Source organism: Theobroma cacao, chromosome 5, assembly GCF_053813885.1.
Source record: "Theobroma cacao isolate CCN51 chromosome 5, ASM5381388v1, whole genome shotgun sequence".
Lineage (NCBI taxonomy): Eukaryota > Viridiplantae > Streptophyta > Magnoliopsida > Malvales > Malvaceae > Theobroma > Theobroma cacao.
The window spans coordinates 33,362,393-33,384,019 of NC_142643.1; the positions used below are offsets into that span (position 1 = coordinate 33,362,393).

The following is a 21,627-nucleotide window of genomic DNA, read 5'->3' on the forward strand; positions in this document are numbered from 1 at the left end:
AATTTTCCCAAAACAATATTAGTTTTCAAAACCAGTATAAATCTCATTTTTATTAAAAAAATATTTTAATTAGAAAACATAATATTTAATAATTTAAGCTCACCATTCAATAAAAGTATCAAACGAGTATAATAACTCTAGATATTTAAGATAATAAGTTGTCCACTCACAGTTCTAGGAGTCGATGTACTCCTAATCCCAGTCTTCAAGCACAATTTCTGTACTTTTACCAATGTAATTTGCTCACCACCTATCCACAATATACAATACATAATTCACCACATCAATGCTTAACCATTATAAAATCAATTCAGGTTCGGTATATATGCATGATATGACATGCAACTCATCCGACTACCGCTTAAATGCAGTGCTGACCTAATTCAGCCTATTACCCGATTAAATCGTTATACGCATCCGTTTAAACTCTAAATTAATTTTTTTCAGTTTCTATACCTCAATTGCACCCAAATTGACTTAATGTCCCTCAGTGTGGTGCAAATTATTAGTCTCGATAGCAAATTACAAAAATACCCCTAATGGGTAAAAATTCGTATTTTTGCTCCGAAAATTCCCATTATTTTTCTAGACTCATAATTCATCATTATTCATCATAATTCCTCAAATAAACATCAAGATCATCAGCCAATATTCCCCTAGAAAATTCGACCAATAATGGTAATAGAGGAAAATAAATTCTTTTCTTCTTGTTTGGTTCCTAAATATGCTAAACTAACTTAAAACACTAACATAACTTAAAATCAAATTAATCTAACAAGTTTCTCTCTCCTAACCCATTTTTTCAGAATTAAATTCATCCTCAAATCACATGATTCAACCATGGAAAATGATAGAAAATACATGAAAATGATAAATCTTCAGCTAAGTTTGAAAAATCATACATTTTTCACTTAATTTTCTTGAAAATTCACACTTTTTCTTTGATTTTCTCTCTCTAGGGTTTTGTTTTTATTTTCTCTCTCTTCTTGCTGGTTTGGCCGGCCATAGGGTGAAAAATGAGCTGATTTTTGTGCCTTTTAAAAAGGAAAATAATAAATTAATAAAGGCATGACATGTGGCATCATGTCATTGGTCCGTTTTTAAAACTTTAAAATTTTAATCCTTTTTATCTCCACCACACAATTAGTCAATGGTCAAAATAAGGATGAAGGAAGACCATGTGCTGAAAAAATATCTTGGTGGTGGAAAATTACAATTTTGCCCCTGGGGTGGCAAAATTACCATTTTACCCCTAGGGTGGTAAAATTACCATTTTACCATTTTACTCCAAATTATACCGAAATTAAAATTTTTCACTTCTTAACCTCAAATCTTACTCCAATAAGTCAAATTATACTCCAATAAGTCAAATGGACCAAAAAAAATCTTTTCTAAAAATTTTCATTTTGTCCTCAGGTGGCAAATGACCATTTTGCCCCTAGATAGTAAAAATTTCGGTTTGACTCCAAATTGATCCTCGAACTCCGAATCACCATATTAAACCATTATGGGACTTTAAAATTCTTAATTTCATCATAAATTTTTCATTTGATCTAGTTCGAGGCTTAAATCAACTTTATTGTACCTTTAGGTACAATACCGATTTTTGTAAATTTTTCGAGACTCTCTTAGCATGCAAACATGCTATCCATCACATGTATGTCATGATAAATATTTTTATAGAGTCGAGCTTGTCATCTTCTCCCCCACTTGGATCAACCATATGATCCTTCTTCTTGATTGACTTTGACATCCGGCTAAATATTAATATTTTAATATTATTTTATTAAAAAATATTATTTTATTTTAAAAATTTTATCTTGTCTCCCTGGTACCCAAAATACCTTATTATGCCTCACTTGACTTCCAAATCGCCTTTTATCTCACAAATTCTTCTCTGATAAAATTATTATTATTTTATTATTATTTTCTCACTTGCGAAATATTTTATCTTAAACTACTCCTTTCATCTTTTATCACTTTTAAACATTTTAATTGACCTCAATTTACATTCGATCAATTTTATTTATCACCATATCAAAGTATGGGGTATTTCATGGAGAACATTGTGGTTGGTTTTGCCAACATCACCGCACTGCCTTACATTTTGGTCTATTTAGTGCATTTAGAGATGGAGCTAGTCAATTTTTATTGGGAGAGCCAAAGATGAAGAGGAATAGTGTATAAAATATAAATAATTAAATACGATATATACAAGATTAATAATTTTCTCTTATATAATCAATATTGTTGAAAGATTAAATACTAAAGATAATTTATTTTTAACTGAATATAAAACATAAAACACATAAAAAATATCTTATATGATCAGGATTAATAAAAAAAATGATATCTTGGTGAAATTTTAAGCGACAATCAATAATGCAACATTAATTTAAGGCAACAATTAATAATGTAACGTTATAATACATATTTGAGAATTGCATAATAATTTTTTAATTTAAAATCATTGAGAATAGATAATAAAAAATAAAAATAAAAATATGACAAATAGAAGATAGAACTACTTAATAAAAAAGAAAAAAAAGAATATAGTAGATGATTCGTACAAATTTGAAGAAGAAAATTGATTGAAATTTAAAATATATAATCAAATAGAATAGAATTAAAAAAAATATAAATACTAATAATATAAATAAAAAAAATAAATTTTTTTTACCTTTTTGTAATTTTATATTGAAAGGATAAAAGAGAAAAGAAAAAAAAAAGAAAGAGATGAAAAGGGATGCGAAGGAACTTAAAAGAAAAAAAAAAGTTGAGAATTAAGGTAAAGTTAAATTAATTTATAAAATTATTTATTATTTATTATTTGTATTAATAATTTAATAAAAAATTATTTTAAAAACTTATTGATATAGACCTTGCAAAGGGACGCTCCGTCCCTTTAGTGCATTCCAATTGGACAGGGAGTAGGGACCCTTTCTGCCTCTTGTAACAGCTTTAGAGAAGGCATCCCCTTATTAAATGTATAAACTGTAGATTTATTTATAATAAAAATCGTACCTGTCAGACGTCTTGTTGTCGAAGTTGATGCTTTGATATCCACAATGTGAAGGTCATTTATGTCATTTGACACAATTGAATATCGCAAATTTTTATTCACTGCTAATTGCTTTTAGCTGCCATTGTATTTCTAAAGCTCAACGCATTATTAATCTTAACACTCTCACCGTTGCCGGTTATTTATGGCTCGGTCCTTATCTAATTTCACCATTTTCTCCCTCCCTTGTCTCTCTATCCTCTTCCAAGCCATCATCTCCACCGTCGGATCATCCCATCAGACGGTCACACTACGAACGACGCCGGAGAACCATTTCCGGACGCGGGTGGGTGCACCGTTTAAATTGGCACTATTTGCCGACTTGCACTTCGGGGAGAACGCGTGGACGGAGTGGGGCCCGCAACAGGATGTGAATTCTATCAAGGTTATGTCCAGTGTGCTGGACAGTGAAACTCCAGGTGATGTTATCAATGTCCTCAACAACCTTAACCTTAGTAGATAGCTCATAATCTATGCTTTTTTTTAATACTTTTATTAAAGGTTAAATTATAGAAATGAATATACTGAGTTTATTGCTATTATTTTTTTTCCTACTTAACAAGTTTTATAGTTTTTATTTTGTTAATAAATATCGATTTAATGAAACAAGAGATATTTTAGTCATTTTATTGTAGCGGTGTTAAGAAAGTTCAAACCAAAAAAATATAAAGTAATTAATTGTAAGATTTTAAATCTGAAGGAGCAAATTTATTTTCCCTCAAATTATACAATACCTTTTTGGTTTTTACCTTTTATTAAATGCAATTTAAGGATATTGATTACCGTATTAGATTTTTGCAGATAAATTTGGTTTTGTGATTTTTTTTTATGGAAAACTTGATGTGTTAATTTGAATTTTTTAATAAAAAATATTAATATTTTTAGACTTTTAAGAAATATTAATTATTATTCAATTAAATTAAAATAATAATATTTTTTGAACAAATTAATCGACCTTAGCGCTACAGGATATCACCAAACTACCACATCATCTAATTTAAAGTCAAAATCTTGAATTATTTTTAAATTAAGTTTTAATAAAAATACAGAAATTAAATTTATTGAAATTAAAATAGAATGACTTTATAAAAAAAAAAGAAAGAGAAATAGAATGACAAAACCTGAAGAATTAAGATACTAGATAAATCAAATAAAAATAAAAGCTTTCAACCTATTATTTACACATTATTTAAATAACCGTTAAATCTAACAATAAGTAGCGGTTTGTGACACGTGTGTATCACGTGAAATACAAGAAAGTTGATGCGTATAATTTTTTTAAAAATTATATTATAAGAATGAAATATTTTATTTTAAGCTACATATATCACAAAATATAACCAAAACATTTAGTTCTTCAAAAAGTGTTTTGTCTTTTTTCTCGCTTTCTTCTCCCTCTCTCTACCCTACAGGACAGGGACCAGTCGGCGATGGCGGACGATCAGGTCGGGCACGAGCGACATAACAACGATGCGTGGAGCTAGATCTGCCCCTGTTGTCGTCGTTTTTGTCAAGGGGAAGAGATCAGGCTTCACAAAAAACCCATCTATTTGCCATCGCCAACTGGCTCGTGGCTGACGGGCGATGCGAGGAGAGAAGAAAGAGCAAGAAAACAAAATAAAAATTAAAAAAATTTTGAGAAAATAAAAAAAATCTACATAATTCAAAAAGATTGAGATGTCACAAGTTATTCAAGTGGGTCTCTGCCAGAAGTGTTGGAACTTAGAACCAAGATGTTGCTTGCCAGGAGAGGAAAATGTCCCAAGGCAATGGTGCAGGCTGGGCCTGGCCTGGCTTGTTTAATCATTATGGAGCTTGAGACTTTCAGACACCAATCGTATAATTTCCTCAAATAATAGAGCATAGGTACTTCGGTTAGTTACCTAAAGAGCAGAACACTTGAAGACCTCACTCAGAGCAGGTCCACAGCTCATCTTTGTCTGTCTTTCTCCAACAAAAGGACCAGAAGGTGTCCTTTTTAATGCTATGATAAGGTTCCATGATATTTTACATGTTGGTCTGATGGATGTTATATTTAACCATGACAGCCAAGTTCCTTTTTCTTTTGGCAGAGAGACCAGCTATATCTTAACGAGAAATCTGAAATTGTTGGACTTAGTACATCAATTGGAGAGGTTGGATTCAGACATGGATTAAATGTTTTTTCAAGTTGCATGTGTTTACAACCTTTTGTCGTTGTCTCTGTTAATTCAGACAGTATAGGAGAGCTCATGTTTTAAAGCTGCCTTATATGAAATCTTCCCAACATTTATGTCCCAAGAAACGCTTTCATGGTCAATTTCAACCTAACATGAAGTGAATTAGAAATAGACATGCATCTGCCTAATCTTTTTAACTTAAAAGACTAAAGCGAAAGCCATGGAGGAATAGTGTATGTAACTGAGCCAATGAGATTGGGATATGATCTAAATGAGTTGACAGTGTACTCTTTGATTGAATTTTAGAATTGGTGGCAGCAAATTTATTTTGTAATAAAACAGAAATGCTGCCGCTAAGGTTATTGGGGTGCATAATGTGCCTTCACCAAACTCATGTAATGGATTGACAGGCATGTAAGGGTGTTAAGGGATATTCGTTTTTGACCCCAGACAATACTTATCACCAGAATTTGAAGAGCTTGGTGCAATTAAATCTACTACAAGAAACAAGAAGGCAATTCTCATCAACAGCTTTCTGTTTTCTAGTTTCCAAAGCTAATGGCAAAAAATCTATGCTTGTCAATTCATATCTGATCACATGTCTGCTATACTACCTGGTCTAGTAGCCTTTAATCAAGCCTGGAAAAAATTTCGAAACATTTTGTTCTTAAATGAAACCAATACTTATTCTTTTTAAGTGTGCTTTGCTTTATTTATGTATTTATTCATCCTTGAGAATCAAATGCCATAGCAGATTTTGTAGTCTATCTTGGAGATGTTATTACGGCGAACAATATCCCAATTGCAAATGCAAGCTTATACTGGGATCAAGCACTTTCTCCAACAAGATCCAGGGGCATCCCATGGGCTAGTGTTTTTGGAAACCATGATGATGCACCGTTTGAATGGCCAATGGAGTGGTTTTCAGCCTCTGCAATTCCTCAGCTTGTTTGCCCTATGGTCAATTCATCATGTTCAGGTAAGCAGTATGATCAAAATATGGATGATAATAAGTGATGATAAATCTTCTGTGCTTTCAGTAAACAAAGTCTATGTGTTATCCTGGACTATGATTATATTCTCTCATTGTTAAGATATTTGCTTCTTTTAACTGTATACACTTCTTCATGCTCTGAGGTGCTTGAATGTTAGTTAACAACCCAAATACCAATTTTTCATGTTAAATAAATAATAAAATATTAGAGCAAATTACATTATAGAAATACTTAATTGAAACATCAAGAGCAAAGGGTTTCGCTTTGGATCTTAAATACTGGTTATTGCCAAGATCTTTAACTAGAGTGGTTGTCTGTTTGATGATAAAATTTGAACCTAGTGTTTACTTCAGTTTAATCATTTGCATCATTGTGGTCAAAATTCTTTTAAAAAACACATTATCTAATGCTAATGTGATTCTTTTACTAGCCTGATCTAGCACAAGTGGCAAATCTGCAAATTCACATTGCTGTTAAAATATGCCTTTTTTTTTCTGCTTTTACATATAACTGTCAGCTTTTATTAACAGAGGTCAAAGTTACTTGTCAGGTGAACAAGAGTGTAGTTTTAGGGGCACTTCACGATTGGAGTTGATGAAAAATGAGATGGATAATAATTTGCTATCATTTTCTAGAAGCGGGCCTAAAGATCTTTGGCCAGGTATATCCAACTATGTACTCCAGGTCTCATCACAAGAGAAACCAGAAACACCTATAGTGTATCTCTACTTTCTAGATTCTGGTGGAGGTACCTATCCAGAAGTTATATCAAGTGCCCAAGCAGAATGGTTTAAGCGTAAATCTGAAGAGATCAATGCTGAGTCAAGGTAGAAAAATGGATGCATGGTTTCTCTTTGAACAAATTTCTTTGTGCCTTATTATATAGGTTTCTTGAAACAAATGTGAAACATTAACTTATTTTTTATTTATATATTAGGTTAGATAACAAGGAGGGAAAATGAAGGATAACGGATGAATAATTCGAAAATTTTGGTGTCATGATGTTTGGCTTTGCCAATTTGATAAAATTCTGAATGAGTTTACTTTGATTTTTGATATGTCTTTACAACTAAAGGCTGGTCAATTCAAGCAAATAGAAAACGTCTGTCTTAAAATTTTTATTTCCTCTGGCTCTATGTTTGTATCAATGAAAGAAATGTTATTGGACAGGATCCCAGAAATAATCTTCTGGCACATACCCAGTAAAGCTTATAAGAAGGTGGCTCCTAAGTTCCGAATACACAAGCCTTGTGTGGGTTCCATTAACAAGGAAAAGGCTGCTGCTCAAGAAGCTGAAATGGGTATCATGAAGGTTCTTGTTAGAAGGCCTTCTGTCAAGGTGATTTCATGGATAAATAAGCTCTTCAGTTTTTCACTGTACATATAGAGTCCGGCATATTGAGTCTTGAGCTATACACTGGAGGGTTTAGCAATAATCCTCAAACAAACTCCTGAAGTTCTAAATTCCAACTGTTTGGTTGTCTTTCTACACACCACACACATATGTATATCCTTATATCTTACAATGGTTGCATAAAACCTACATCACTTATTTGCACGCAAATAGGCTCTTTACCTGTTTTCAGACAGAAACCAATATATGTGTTATTATTTATGCACACATGTATTCAATAATAACTTTTCTGCTGATGACATGAATTTAGTTAGGTTAGGATAATTTACAGACAAGTTTTATATAATCATTTACTGAGCAATCTGTGCCTTGTTTGGCACCCAATTGGTGATGTTTATGTCTCATGAGGGTGGTGGAAATAAGTGTTAATTTCACAACCAACCTCAATACACCCTTTTTTATTTTGGTTTTTCATTTGCCTCTCCAAAAACTTGCATGTCTATGATCTGCATCATGTATTCCTAGTGGAATCAGCAAGAAACCTTCTTCAGAAGACCATTAGAAGACCATATAGGTTCTAGCATATGCATTAAATTCTGTACCTACAGACGTTGGGAGACTTATGGGGTTTTCCATTGCTTATAAAGCTGCTGAGAAAACTCTTATTGTTGAGGTTTCAATTTACATATATTTTTTCAATGTGTCTTTTCCATTTTGACACATTAACTAATGAGTTGCTGATAATAATTGGAAAAGAAATGAATGTTCTACTGTCTTTAGGTAGGGATCTGGCTTGTTAGTGTCTAAAGAAGATTGTGGTTGTACCTTACTTTTTCTGGAAGTAAAGCTCAATTGCTCACTTTGATATCAATGGAGCCTTTGCTCTTTGATTTTTCACCTGTAATCTCCAAATAATTTACCTCTATATGAAATATTTTTTCATTCCCTTTCATCTAGTTTTTGTTATAAGTAACCTCTCTATTAATTAGGCTTATTGAAACCATTGCTAAAAGAGTATGACATGATCCAATTCCTGAAGCACAATTAGTTACTGGAAATTTATGAAAGCAGGATGATTTTAGGTTTTAACTTTACATATCTATTTTTCAAGGGGAAGAGAGCTGAATGAATGAAAACTGAATAATGTGAGAAAGATAGTTGGCAATAGGTCATATAGTTTGTATTCCGCAAAGTAAAAACTCAAATTAGGATATGGTTTAATTAGCTTTGATGGATGCAAAGGGTCCTGCTAACTTGATTTATTGTGAATGGTGGCAGGCAGTGTTTGTTGGGCATAACCATGGATTAGACTGGTGTTGCCCATACAGGAAGCTGTGGCTATGCTTTGCTAGACATACTGGTTATGGTGGTTACGGAAATTGGCCTAGAGGATCTAGAATCCTGGAAATCAGTGAGGAGCCCTTCTCTATAAAGTCATGGATAAGGATGGAAGAAGGTAATGTGCATAGTGAAGTGATCCTGAGTTCTTAACATGTTACGTCCAATATTTTCTGTAGTATAAAAGGACAAAAGAAATTGATCAAGCTAACAATAAAGGAATATATATAGGAAGAAGAGATGTACCATTGAGATATATGTCTTGTAATGTTTGTATCTTTGTCTGATTATTCTTCACTGATTCCAATGTATTTTTAGTTTGGAAAATGCTATATGTTGCCACTTCTGTTTTTTTTTTTTTATTCTCAACTATTTTCTGATTTAGAGAGAAAGAAAATAAAGTCCTTTGAAGTTGTAATATAATCACTACCGTTCTCTCTGTAAAACTGGAAGTAGGACACTTAACACACAAAGTTTGGTAGAAGAGAAAGTGAAGAGAAAGTAGAAGGAAAGAGAGTGGAATGAATAAAGTGTTTCTTTCTTTCCCTTGCTTTGTTTGGTATAAGAGAAAAAAGAGGGAGGAGGAAAATGATGGATTGGTACCTTTCTTTCGCCTCCTAAACGTTCTTTCTTTCTTTTTCTTTTCTCACATTTTCCCTTCCTTTCTACCAAACCTAATATAAAAGTCGGCACACCATGGTAGACCTATCTGTTTATTCTATAATTGGCCTTTTTTCGATTAAAAGAAGCTAAGATTCCCACCTAATTCCATGGTGAGATATAAACTAGGACCATAGAATGGACTGAACTACTTTGAGCTGATTTTTTGCCGTTAGCTTGGCTAGTAGTCTTGTTATCCTTGGCTAGTATTTCATTTGTTTGTGATGATAATGCTGCTTAGTCCTCATTCCGTTTCAAACTTCATATATTTTACCATCTGTTTGATTTCTTCATTTCTGTCTTAATTATCACCACTTAAATCAAAAAGGCTTACTGTCTTTTGTTCCAAATTCATATAGCTAATAATCTTAATAATCTTTCTGTGTCTTAAAATGAGTTCAATTTAATTATTAGACTTTTCTTTTTTTAAGAGAGATAACTACAGTAAGAATCAAATCTGAATTGTTATTACTATTGAATTAAATACTCGAATAATTAAATTATTAATTTTTATACATCATGCTTTATCCATATATATACACTGAAATAGCCTATTGTACGTTATAATAAATGATAACAAACTTTCTTTTTTTTTTTAATGTGCATGCTCTTTCTGCAATTGGTGTCTTGTGTTTGTTTAGGTTATCTTAATTCTTCATAAATGCATTATGAGCATGGAAATCAAAATTTTAGAACATGGCTGCTTCTTTTTTCCTTGATATGATTAAGGGTTGGAATATTTCAAGACAAATCTAGAAAAAGAGCTAATAATAACACTCCATCAATTATTTTTGTATTCTATAAATTATTGTAATAATCAAGCAAAGGGCATGCATGCGTTGATGTTAGCTAATGGGGTGTGTACAATTATGGCGATGGTGATATAGTAAACTATACGTTGCTCCTGTATTCCCCCTTTTGTTTAACTTGTATTGTATGCTCCTTTAGTAGCTTTCAAAGGGGGAAAAGAGAAACACGGAATCCGGTTCATCATCTTTTTTTGGAGGAGGAAAAAAAAAACTATTAGAGCTTGTTTTTGAGGGCAAGAGAGGATTGATTGATCCATGTTCTTGGCAGGAGGATATAGAGGCACACATCCATTCTCATCATTTCCATACTTTGAAAAGAAAGCTTAATCATTGCTTTCTCTTCTTGTTTAACAACCCATTTTGACTGCTCATCTCAACAATGCAAGTGATTAATGATAAAATGATATTTAATTGTTGGATAGATTATTATGTTTGGGCAGGGAAATGCAGTGGGAGTATTGGAAAAGCTAACCATGTCTACAAATTATAGTAATCTTTCAAACCCAAAGTGTAATGCAAACTCTTCAATTGTTTATTTATTTTATAGATTATTGTTGTGGTTGTGACTGTGAACAGCTCAAAAGCTACTTTTTTCCTTGTTTGTAGTTAGGACAACTCATAGCAGGTCAATTAGGCCATGGCCTTGCTTTGCTGAGGGCCATTCCACACAGCTTCAAAGCCACATTACCCTCAAAAAGATGCTGCATTTTTTGTGCAACATTAAGGATTTTCTCTTTTTCTTTTTTATCCTCCTAAAAGAACACTACTTTTCACTTCTTCCTTTTACTTTTTCTTTGCAATGCTATAATTTAAGTAAGAATAAATAAATTTATCTATTTAGTCATCTTAATTTTCAAAAAATAATATTTTGATCATCAGCTATATATATATATATGTAATGATGCACTTATTGTCACCCTTTTGATATGTTATCCTTTTGTAGAATGTCCAAATATAACCCATTAATATTTAACAGTTAGATCATTGAGAATGTATCATTTATACAACAATAGAAATCAACTTGTTATTATAAAAATTGAATGATCAAAATAAAATTTTTCAAAAATAGATAACTTATTCTATTTTTTATAAGTCAACTTATAAAATGTATGATAATTAGTATTTGAGAATTTTTTTTCAAACTTTAGAAAGGAGAGCATATATTGTTTATGAGATGGGAGAAACTAAGAGAGGTACCTCCCTCTGGACATATTTTTTTTTTCCCTAAAAACCAACAAAAGCAATGCAATAGAAGTGGATACTCCAATGTATCTAGACATAATAACAATGGGATTGCAAAAGAATGCTTCCAAGTGCAACAATCTGCTCTTCAAACATACTATGCTTTGAAATTAGAATAGTTTTTCAGTAATTAATGGCATCTCCTTGATTGGAACTTCAAATTTTAGTTTAATGGAGATGATGAAATTTATGTGATATAAAGAAACTTATCTCTCATTGTATAATCCAAGACACACACATTATGAGATGAAAGGTTACCTAATCAATCTGCTCTACTACTTTGTTGATTTAAAGTTATGAATGAAACTAAGCAAAATAGATAAAAGAAGAACATAATATGGGATTTTACATATATGAGGAAAGGTATTGATTTTTTATTCTCAACTCGAACACTTACCAAACATAAAAAAACACAAAACCTCAAATTATTATTATTTTTTTGCATACATGTGATACTGAGTTACACAGTTAGAGGTAGCTTTTTCATTCCATGAAATCCCACACTTACCCATTTATGGATTCGGATTCGAGACCTCAAAAAAGAAACCCTAAGTTTTAACTACTGGTATGCCCCATTGGAGACAAAAGCTCAAATTAGTGATAGGATGATAACTCAATATTCATAAAAATAATTAGTTTTTAATCTTATTTCTTTATAATTATTCATAAAAACAATGATTTGTTCAAGAATCTCCCTTCATTCCTAAAATATATATTCTTTGGTTATTTCACCACGTTGCACCAAATTATTTTTGTTAGCATAAACATTTTCAAACAACAAATAAATACTCTATCATAATCACAAACTATCAAAATACAATTTTTTTTTTTTAAAATAACTGATCACTTGAATATTCTCGAGTTTTGAAAGAACAAAACGGTCTCAACCCATTGGCTTTTTGGCATGGCTTTGATAAAGTTTTTCAAATCTTTTGGAGGTCATACATCAATAAGTAAATAAATAAATTATTAGATATTATTTTATTTATGTTTACATATTATACCATATTATTGGCAAAGCATGTCATTCTCAATTACAATTATATATTTATTCTTTTCAATATGTAAAGTAATTATGTGATATATCTTTGATTGTTTTGTCAACTTAAGTGGGGATATATACATTTAATATTCAAACATCTTTGAATTCAATATGAGTTTTAGGGCCTCCTTGTTTGACTTAAACCAACATAATTAATTTTCAGAACAACATTGGCTCCTCTTTCCCCTTCAAAATTCAGGAGTTGCTGTGACAGTTGGGTCCAAAGTCTTAAGTCTACATCCTAAAAGACTGAATGTAACATTGCATTACATGGAAATGGATTTTGAATAATCGTACAATCTCACTCCATTCATTCACTTAATTCTATTGCTGTTGCCTTTCTAATGCCATATACACTATATTATGTTCTTTGCAGTTTGACATAGGCATATGGAAACACCTCAAACATATTTACGAAAGAATTATTATCTTTATTATAATATCATGACGTTTTAATATTTGACTTCATGATGAATGTATGTGTCTCTTTGTTTAAAAAATCAAGTTTTGATTTTTTTTTAAATAAAAATATTTTATTATAAAAAAGAGTTAGGAAGAAAATAAAAAAAATTGAATTTTAAATTAAAAATATTTACATGATACCCAATTCAATTAATCATCACTTCATTTACTAATATAGATGACTAGAATAAATTCTCAAGATGATTTCCAACAGAATCTTTGGGTCATGTTGGAAATCTGCAACCTAATTGGCTAATTGACTAATTAACTAACATGTAAAATGGGAGTTTGAATGGATGGAATAGGCCACCAGGCAGCCGTGAACTCAATGGGGTCGAGTTACCATTATCTAGCAAAAGGTGAGGGGCCTATGTGCTGAATTTACGTGACGAAATGAAGCATATGAACTGAGGAGATGACTGTAAATTCCATACAACAGACATTTGAGGAGGTGATGGGCAGTTGTGATGGCGACAGTTGGGACAGAAAGAGAAAAGAGAAAAAAAAAAAAAAAGGGAAAATACACTTTGCTCTTTAAGTCATGATTCATTTGAGGAGGTCATAGTGCCTGCATTTGCCACATCATTGGAAATGAGTTGATGCGGTAATGCAAAAACTTCATACTTTCTTTTCTGTTTCAAGTCCACTCTTTTTTGCTTTTCCATCAGCATTTGATTATCCTAGTTGAAAAACAAGGCAATGTTCATATATATTCAGAGCTGCAAATTCAATAGCGAAAGTAAGAGGAATGACCCACTTTGATTATCATCATCAATATATATGGTGAAGGTTGTCTGTGGGTTTGTTTGAGGTGTTTCAATATTATGAAACAAGGAATTCAGGTCTGTCTTGTTCATTATATATTTTTTTGTTCAGCTTGTTCTGGGTTTTTCAGTTCAGTAGTGTTCTTTGATATTATGGAGAAGTAGGACTTTTGAAATATTCTGATGCATTTTTTTCTTTGTTTTTTATTTTAAACTTGAGAGGTTTCCTATTTTTGATGAACTTTCTCTATTTGATAGAATAACTACTCGATTTCTTTCCCTTTTTGGATTCTGGGTTAGATTTGGAGATGTAGGTGCTTATATATCATTGCCAAGATTTTTTAGATTTCATTCATAGCTGTCAACTGAAATCGTTTTGAACTTGTGTTTTGGCTTCTCTGATAGTTAATTCTCTTCAACTGCCCTCCTTTATTCACTTTCTTTAGCTGTCCTCTATACTCAAGTAACCTTTCTTTTTCTTCTCAATCAGTAGGTGTGACTTCCTGTATAAAAGATGCTCTGCAATGAATTTGATTAAAATCCTTCCATGAATTCAATGGGAAAGAAAAGGAGCTGGTTTAGTTGGGTGAAGAAGATATTCACTTCTGATGCAAAAACAAAAACAGAAAAGGTTCATAAGCATGACTGTTTCTGTTTATTTTCCCCCCTTTCCACATAATAGTTTTGATTGATCTTTTTGGTACTTTTTGTGTGTTTGTGTAATCATGGGTTGTACCTTCCAGAAATCAAGGAGGTGGAGATGGATTCTTGGAAGGCTGAAGCTTAAGCAATACCACCCTGCACTTCCAGCACCACAGACATCATTTTGTCAAGCAACAGAGGAGCAAAGAAAGCATGCTCTGAATGTTGCCATTGCGACAGCTGCTGCAGCAGAGGCTGCAGTTGCTGCTGCCCAAGCGGCAGCTGAGGTTGTCCGTCTAGCGGGTGCCTCCAAGCCTTTTCCTCATTTCACAACAAGGGATAGAAACTTGGCTGCTATTAAGATTCAGAGTGCTTTCCGGGCATATCTGGTGAGCTTACCTTTGAAATCTTTGTTCTTTGTTTTCTAAAATCATTTCTGCTCATGTTGTAACTTAAATATGGTAATTGTTGCATTCATTTGTGACTGCAGTAATAATTGAGAAGATGAATATACAACTCAATGATTTCTAACAAAAGAATGATTCTTTAATTTTCCAAAAGTTAAATTCATCATTTTTGTTACCTCTTCTGAAATCAATTGCTGCTCTATATTGCCTACAACTGAAATTATAGAGTAACCAACTTGATAAACTCCTATAATAATGAAGAGAAATTATCTATGATAAACTCTAGAAATAATCAAAGGTTTTTCATTTGCCAAGTAACCCTTCCAAGAGTAACAAAACCTCAGTAGGCATAGCTGCATAGCTGTAATGCTGATTTGGACTCTGCATACAGTAAGTAATCGATTTGATTTAATAAAAATTTAACCAGCCAGCTTCCTTGATGCTCAACTTTAGCAATATTTATGTAAGGTTATTTGGAACTCTAAAAATAATCAATGGTCATTCCTCTACATGCTGTTCAATTTGGACTGATTTAATTTTTAAGTGGCTGTCAAAACAGGCAAGGAAAGCACTGCAGGCACTAAAGGGACTGGTGAAACTCCAAGCCCTTGTTCGTGGCCAAGCTGTGAGACGTCAAGTAATGAAAAATATGAAGAGCTTGCAATCTGGTGAAAAAATGTACCCAGAGGTCAAGGAGAAGATTCCTCCTACCACAAAAGTAATTTGTCAAGACATCAGGAGAAAACAGAGCCTCATGCACAAAGATGAGGTGGGGGAGAAGGACGTTAAAGTATGTTAGACAATTCAAGTTAAGCTATCTTCTTCACTATTCTTTTACTATCTTGTAAATGCATTTGGGGATCAAATAAGTCACAATAATCAACAGTTTCAAGTTAACTGTATTTTCTTGTGATTTTTTTTATACAAGAGCTTTTATCTTCACAATGTGTGGTTTGGACATGGTGAGTATGATTTCATATATATTTTTTTCATCTTCCAATGAACTATTTCTTAAATATATGATTAGTTTCCATTGTAATATAAAATATAATGTGAAGCTTCGTTTCTTGTTGCTCATTTTCTGTACAGAGTCATTTACAAAATGACTGCATGCTTACCTTGTATGGATTTGGTTTCTGAATTCTGCACTTTTGTTCAATCACTCAACATTTTGTCATGGTCAGCATGAATGCAATAGTCAAAAGAGTTGGAATGACAGTGTGCTTTCTAAAGAAGACTTTGAAGCCATATGGTTAAGAAGGCAGGAGGCAATAGCCAAAAGAGAGCGCATGAAGAAATACTCATACTCCCATCGGGTAATTTCATCGCATATTATATTTTCTGATAGGCCTTATTCTGCTGTTGGTCGAACGAAAAGAACAACGGCCTATTGTTCCATTTTAATGACTATTCTTTTTCCAAATAGTGCAAGCTTTTGAATATCTTTTCCTTTCTTTGTTTTGTTTGTCATGATCAACTGAAGTATATATATCCTTATTTTTTTTCCATGATCAACTGACGCTTATTTTCCTTATCTTTTTCTTTAGGAGAGGGCAAATACTCATATGCTAGAAGAATCAGTGCTCCAGAAAGAACTTGGAAGCTGCAGCTTCATGGAACCAGGAGCAAATGCTGAGGCAAATAAAAGGGAAAGAGTGATGCTTTTAAAACCAAATGTACCTTCAAATCTGAGTACCTGGGAAGCACATGGTCCACCTCATGTTAGATTTGAAAATATGAGAAAGCAAGATACGCTGGAAGAATTAAATTCACCCTTTTTGTTTCCAAGAAGATCATTTTGTCGGGTGCTGCAGAGTGCATCTGGAGATGAAGGTTCCATCCCAAATTCTCCAGCTTTTCCTACTTATATGGTTGCAACAGAATCTGCAAAAGCGAAGGCGAGGTCAATGAGCACGCCAAGGCAACGGGTAGGATTTTTGGATACTTGCTTTGATTATAGCACGCCATACAAGGGCGGACTTTCTTTTTGGTCTACTTATAATGGTGAACCATTCAGCATCAATGAGAAGAACAGTCTTCCTAGGTATCGACTTTACTGAGTTGTCAAAGCTTTCTGAGACTACCTTTTTAACTCTGAGACATGCAAGAGCTAGAACAGCTTCATGTTACAGGCAAGACCTTTCACCGTTGTGAAGCTATTCTTGTCAGATTGGCATGTGGTGGTTTGGTGAATCCACAAAATCTCATTTCTGGCAAAGTTCATTTCAGTATTTAATGAGGTATATAGATAATCGTTTGTTTGTTTGTTACTTATTTTCTTTTCTTTTTTTTCGTTTTCTCTTTTTATGGGAAAAAGGGTTGTTATGGGAGGAGTTTTGTGTCAAATGATGTGCAATGAAAGATTTGGCTTGCATTTGAAAAAAGTTTCTTTTGGAGTTATTTGTAAAATTCCGCTTGAATGCAGTAGGTGTTAGAACATTGAATTGGAAAATGTAGAAATTGGCTTGAAGGCGTGTATCAATGTCACTATCGTTAAAATTTTATTCATCTTCACTTGAAGTGTGCAAAAGAATTATCGATGTATAAACTTCGAAAATACATGAAACTTAATAATTGACGACGTTTTACACTAACAAAATCAATCCATTGAGCACTCATCAGAATATGACAAGATTATCACACTTTTATAATATTTTTCTGTAACAAAATAATATTGAAAAAAACTTGAAAAATATTTGAGGAAGGAAGGAAAGATGTTACTGTTTTCTTATATACGTTCTGTTGTTTAAAGAATGGTTCTTTTTATAGGCTTAGATGCTTAGTCCCAACAGACAAAATTTGTCTCTTTCAAACAGTCACACCTATCTATTTCAAATAGACATAACTCTTGGTTTTTTTAAATAGACGTGAGTCCCTTTTATTTTTTTTATGTTTAATAGATATAATTTTCAAGTACAACTTTTTCGACAGACATTTTTGTGAAAATGTTCCAACAGCAGGAACACCGGATGAGACTGGAATGAAAGTTGTTGATACTACTAAACTCCACAATCCCAAAATCTAATGAAGTATCACGGTTGAGATAATGAAAATCTTTTCTTTGTCCCTGTTTGGAGGACAGAATGCACCAGGGAGTTTTGTTGTAAATGCAATACCAATCAAAAAGTGCAGCAACATCATCAGCCAATAAAGTACCACCTAGTACCTGCAGCTGAAGGAAATATTTAACCTTAATAACTGTCAGGATTCATATTAAATTAGCACTTAGACAAGGACATATCATGGGTTTAGTATTTTGCAAAAGATGTAAAATTTTTCAAAAAATTTATAATGAATTATATGTTATTGTTACTTGAATTCAAAACAGTATTCATATACCTGTTGGTCCTGATGATCGAGTTGGAAGCAGCTTGTCTCTTATTGAACAAAGCTCAGCAACAACATCAGTCATGCACATTCGTTGATTTGGCAACTCAACAGAACAGGCAACTCCAATTTCAACTATAGAATTCAAGTAGAAAAGATGCTTGTTATCTTTTGGATTGCTCTCCTTGCTAGTATGGTTGATCATAGTGTCTTCTCCAGAACCTTCTTGAAGAAGAATGGGATCTATAATCTCAGCCACTCGACTTGGCAACGCTATTTTTACAAATTTATGAAGGTCCAAATTGTCTTTAAACATATCATGAGTGGGCCTTCTCCCTGTAAACATCTCCAGCAGAAGAATGCCATAGCTGTACACATCACCATATGTTGTCACATCACTTCCCAAGCCATATTCTGTAATTCATTTGTCACAAATAAGAGCATCAATTTGGAGCAGATTCGGATAGCTTTCTCATATCAAAGTTCTTCATTATTTTAAAATAAATAATATATTGATTTAACAGAATGCATTCTCCTTTTATGATTTGAATGAAAACTATGGATACAATTGAAAATTTTAATCTATCTACTTACCTGGCGGAGCATAACCGATTGTTCCCCTTAACCCTAGGGAGCTTGACAGGCTTGAAGTGTTATTTTGCATGTCTGATGTGATGAATTTTGCTAGCCCAAAGTCACCCACATGGCCAACCATTTTATCATCAAGTAGAATATTGCTTGGTTTGAGGTCACAATGAACGATTGGTGTTTCGCAATAATAATGAAGATACTCCAATGCACAACCAACATCAACTGCCACATTCAGTCTCTGGAAAATATTTAAGCTTTTTGCTGCCTCTGCCTCATTCACGCCAACAGGTGGATGCAGCCAATCCTCTAGGCTTCCATTAGCCATGAACTCATAAACAAGAGCCTTAAAATCATTGCCTTGATAGTCCAAACCAGATCATACTGTCAATATCTTGACAAGGTTTCGATGTCTAACATTCCTCAAGGCCTCACATTCAGCCATGAAACTCCTGGAAGCTCCGTGACTCAAAAGTTTAAATACCTTAACGGCGATAATTGTTCTGTTCTCTTCAAGGACTCCTTTATATACGAAACCAAAGCTACCTGTACCTACTAAATTTGCTGATGAGAAACCATTTGTAGCTTTTAGGATCATTTGATAAGATAACCTTAAACATGGATTTTCTGCATTAGGTGAGGTAGGGCGCTTTCCTTTCTTTCTAAACCAAAAGCCAAAGATAAAGGAGAAAACCAAAATTACTCCAAAAAGCGCAGAAACAATAGCAATTATTAATTTACGTGAAATAGTTGATCTCCGCCTATGTTGTTTCAAGCTGTCACAAGCTGGCAAGTGGAACTGAGGAGTGCCTCCACAAAGCTTAGCGTTCCCTTCAAGGAATGCAGCACTCACATTTTTAAATACTCCATCAACTGGTACTACACCTTCAAAATCATTGTGAGAAAGATTCAAGTAGAGTAAAGAGTCAAAGGTCACAAGAAATTTTGGAATTTCACCAGTGAGATTGTTGTTAGAAATGTCTAAATTCGTAAGACCTCTCAATGAACTCAAAGATGAAGGAATGGATCCTTGGAAGAAATTGCCTCTCATCAGTAGTAGCTCCAGCCTTATACAATTACCAAGATCGTTTGGAATGACACCTGATAACATGTTTTGAGAAACATCTAATATACCGAGATTTCTTAAATTTCCTACTTCAGAGGGAAGCACGCCAGTCAAACGGTTTGAAGATAAAGCTAGACCGATGGACAAGGATGATAGTCCAGCTATTTGCGAAGGTATAGAACCGCTAAGGTTGTTATTAGAAAGATCTAATAAAACCAGATTTACACATTTGCCTAGACTTGGAGGAATGTTTCCTTGAAGATTGTTGTCATTTAGATACAACTTGATTAACATCTTTAAATTTCCCAATGAAGAGGGGACGCCTCCAGAGATAGAATTAACATTCACAGCAAATAATTGTAGCTTTTGAAGCCTGCCAATGACACAGGGAATGGAACCTGATAACTGATTTTCTCCTGCCACTAGCACCTCCAAGTTGAAGAGATTTCCAATCCCTGCTGGAATTCTCCCCAATATGTAATTGCCTTGCATAGCCAAAACTGTGATAGCAGTTGACAAATTGCTTATGCACTCAGGCAATACCCCTCCAAAGCTGTTGTCACTTATATCCACAAATTCTAAGCTGGTGTTGTTGGTTAGAGAGCAGAGAAATTTTAAGTCATTTGCTCCCAGACTACCAAGAAGATTGTCAGCAATGTTTAATGATTGCAACTTTTCTAGCTTCCGGAAGGAAGACATGTTTCCAGCAAATTTGTTTCCCACAACTTGAAGTGTGATGAGGTTCGAGGCATTGGTTATTGAAAGAGGGAATGGCCCACTGAGTTGGTTGAGGCTAACAGAAAAGATTCGAAGATATGGCATATTGAATCCCAATTGTGAGGGAAGACTACCTTGAAAGTTGTTTTCCCCAATATCAAGACATCTAATATGAGAGAGATTAAAAAGTGAAGAAGGCACCGTACCAGAAATTTCGTTCACTGCCACTGAAAAAATGGTGAGATTGTTCAGTTGGCCAAGAGATTCAGGGATAACCCCTGTGAATCTATTTAGAGACAGATAAATTGTCCCCAGAGACGTCAAATTCCCTAAGGAAGGAGGTATACTTCCACTTAATGTGTTGTTACTAAAACCTAACTCCTTTAGGCTTGACAAGCGGCTAAGTGTAGCTGGTATTTCTCCAGCTAGCAGGTTGTGTCCGATGTAAAGACGTCTGAGCTTAGAACAACCAGATAGATTGGAAGGAATTTCACCACTTATGAAGTTTCTATCCAGAGTTAATTGTTGCAGTCTACTTAAACGGCCAATTTCTTGAGGAACTCCTAGACTGAAGCTGTTGTTCTGAAGATTCAACATCCGTAGAAAGCTCAAATTTCCAATAAATGGTGATATTGATCCCATTAGTCTCAGTGCTCTCAAGTCCAACTTGGTGACTCTCTGATGTCGTTGACTGCATTTAACACCACGCCATTGGCAAAAATGGACGCTACTGTTCCACAAACGCATGATGCCAAGCTGATCACCTGACATCTTCGCCTTAAACTGAAGCAAAGCCTGTCGATCTGTTTCATTTCCATTAACTACGAACGTTGCTGAACCAAGCAAGTAAGGACTTTTTAGGTTAAAGCAGAAGATTAGAATGACTGCAACATGAACGGAAAAATTAAGTGACCAAGACACCTTCAAATGCATTTCTTATAGCCTCATCAAGAAAGAAAGACCACTTCAATTCATACTATTACTTTACATTTGG

At 33.5% G+C, this 21,627-nt stretch overlaps 2 protein-coding genes and 1 pseudogene across 4 annotated transcripts; 2 read left to right on the forward strand and 1 right to left on the reverse strand.

Moving 5' to 3' along the window:
• Positions 1-3,126: 3,126 nt before the first annotated feature.
• On the forward strand, positions 3,127-9,234 carry PAP16 (purple acid phosphatase 16). Its single transcript, XM_007028550.3, has 5 exons — positions 3,127-3,480; positions 5,975-6,199; positions 6,766-7,042; positions 7,386-7,554; positions 8,848-9,234. Exons 1-5 carry the CDS (start codon positions 3,207-3,209, stop codon positions 9,058-9,060), a joined length of 1,158 nt encoding a protein of 385 aa, XP_007028612.3. The 5' UTR covers positions 3,127-3,206; the 3' UTR covers positions 9,061-9,234.
• Positions 9,235-13,680: 4,446 nt separating this feature from the next.
• Positions 13,681-17,468, forward strand: IQD12 (IQ-domain 12). 2 transcript variants are annotated; one of them, XM_007028554.3, is made up of 6 exons: positions 13,681-13,964; positions 14,377-14,517; positions 14,630-14,917; positions 15,495-15,725; positions 16,120-16,251; positions 16,483-17,468. In XM_007028554.3, exons 2-6 carry the CDS (start codon positions 14,434-14,436, stop codon positions 16,993-16,995), a joined length of 1,248 nt encoding a protein of 415 aa, XP_007028616.3. In that variant the 5' UTR covers positions 13,681-13,964; positions 14,377-14,433; the 3' UTR covers positions 16,996-17,468. The 2 variants fall into 2 exon arrangements, with proteins under 2 accessions (XP_007028616.3, XP_007028615.3); XM_007028553.3 differs by having other exon boundaries at positions 14,380-14,517.
• Positions 17,469-18,216: 748 nt separating this feature from the next.
• On the reverse strand, positions 18,217-21,608 carry LOC18598847 (putative receptor-like protein kinase At3g47110; annotated as a pseudogene). The gene is made up of 2 exons (XR_016026386.1): positions 18,857-21,608; positions 18,217-18,676 (listed from the first exon to the last, which is right to left on the reverse strand). The product of XR_016026386.1 is annotated as a putative receptor-like protein kinase At3g47110 (transcript).
• Between the last annotated feature and the right edge of the window lie 19 nt (positions 21,609-21,627).

Coding starts and splice junctions, on each gene's coding strand:
- PAP16 (XM_007028550.3), top strand. CDS start 3,207: ATGGCTCGGTCCTTATCTAATTTCACCATTTTCTCCCTCCCTTGTCTC. Junction 6,200..6,765: donor GGTCAATTCATCATGTTCAG/GTAAGCAGTATG, acceptor GTTACTTGTCAG/GTGAACAAGAGTGTAGTTTT. Junction 7,555..8,847: donor TTAGAAGGCCTTCTGTCAAG/GTGATTTCATGG, acceptor GAATGGTGGCAG/GCAGTGTTTGTTGGGCATAA.
- IQD12 (XM_007028554.3), top strand. CDS start 14,434: ATGAATTCAATGGGAAAGAAAAGGAGCTGGTTTAGTTGGGTGAAGAAG. Junction 14,918..15,494: donor GTGCTTTCCGGGCATATCTG/GTGAGCTTACCT, acceptor CTGTCAAAACAG/GCAAGGAAAGCACTGCAGGC. Junction 15,726..16,119: donor TGGGGGAGAAGGACGTTAAA/GTATGTTAGACA, acceptor TGTCATGGTCAG/CATGAATGCAATAGTCAAAA.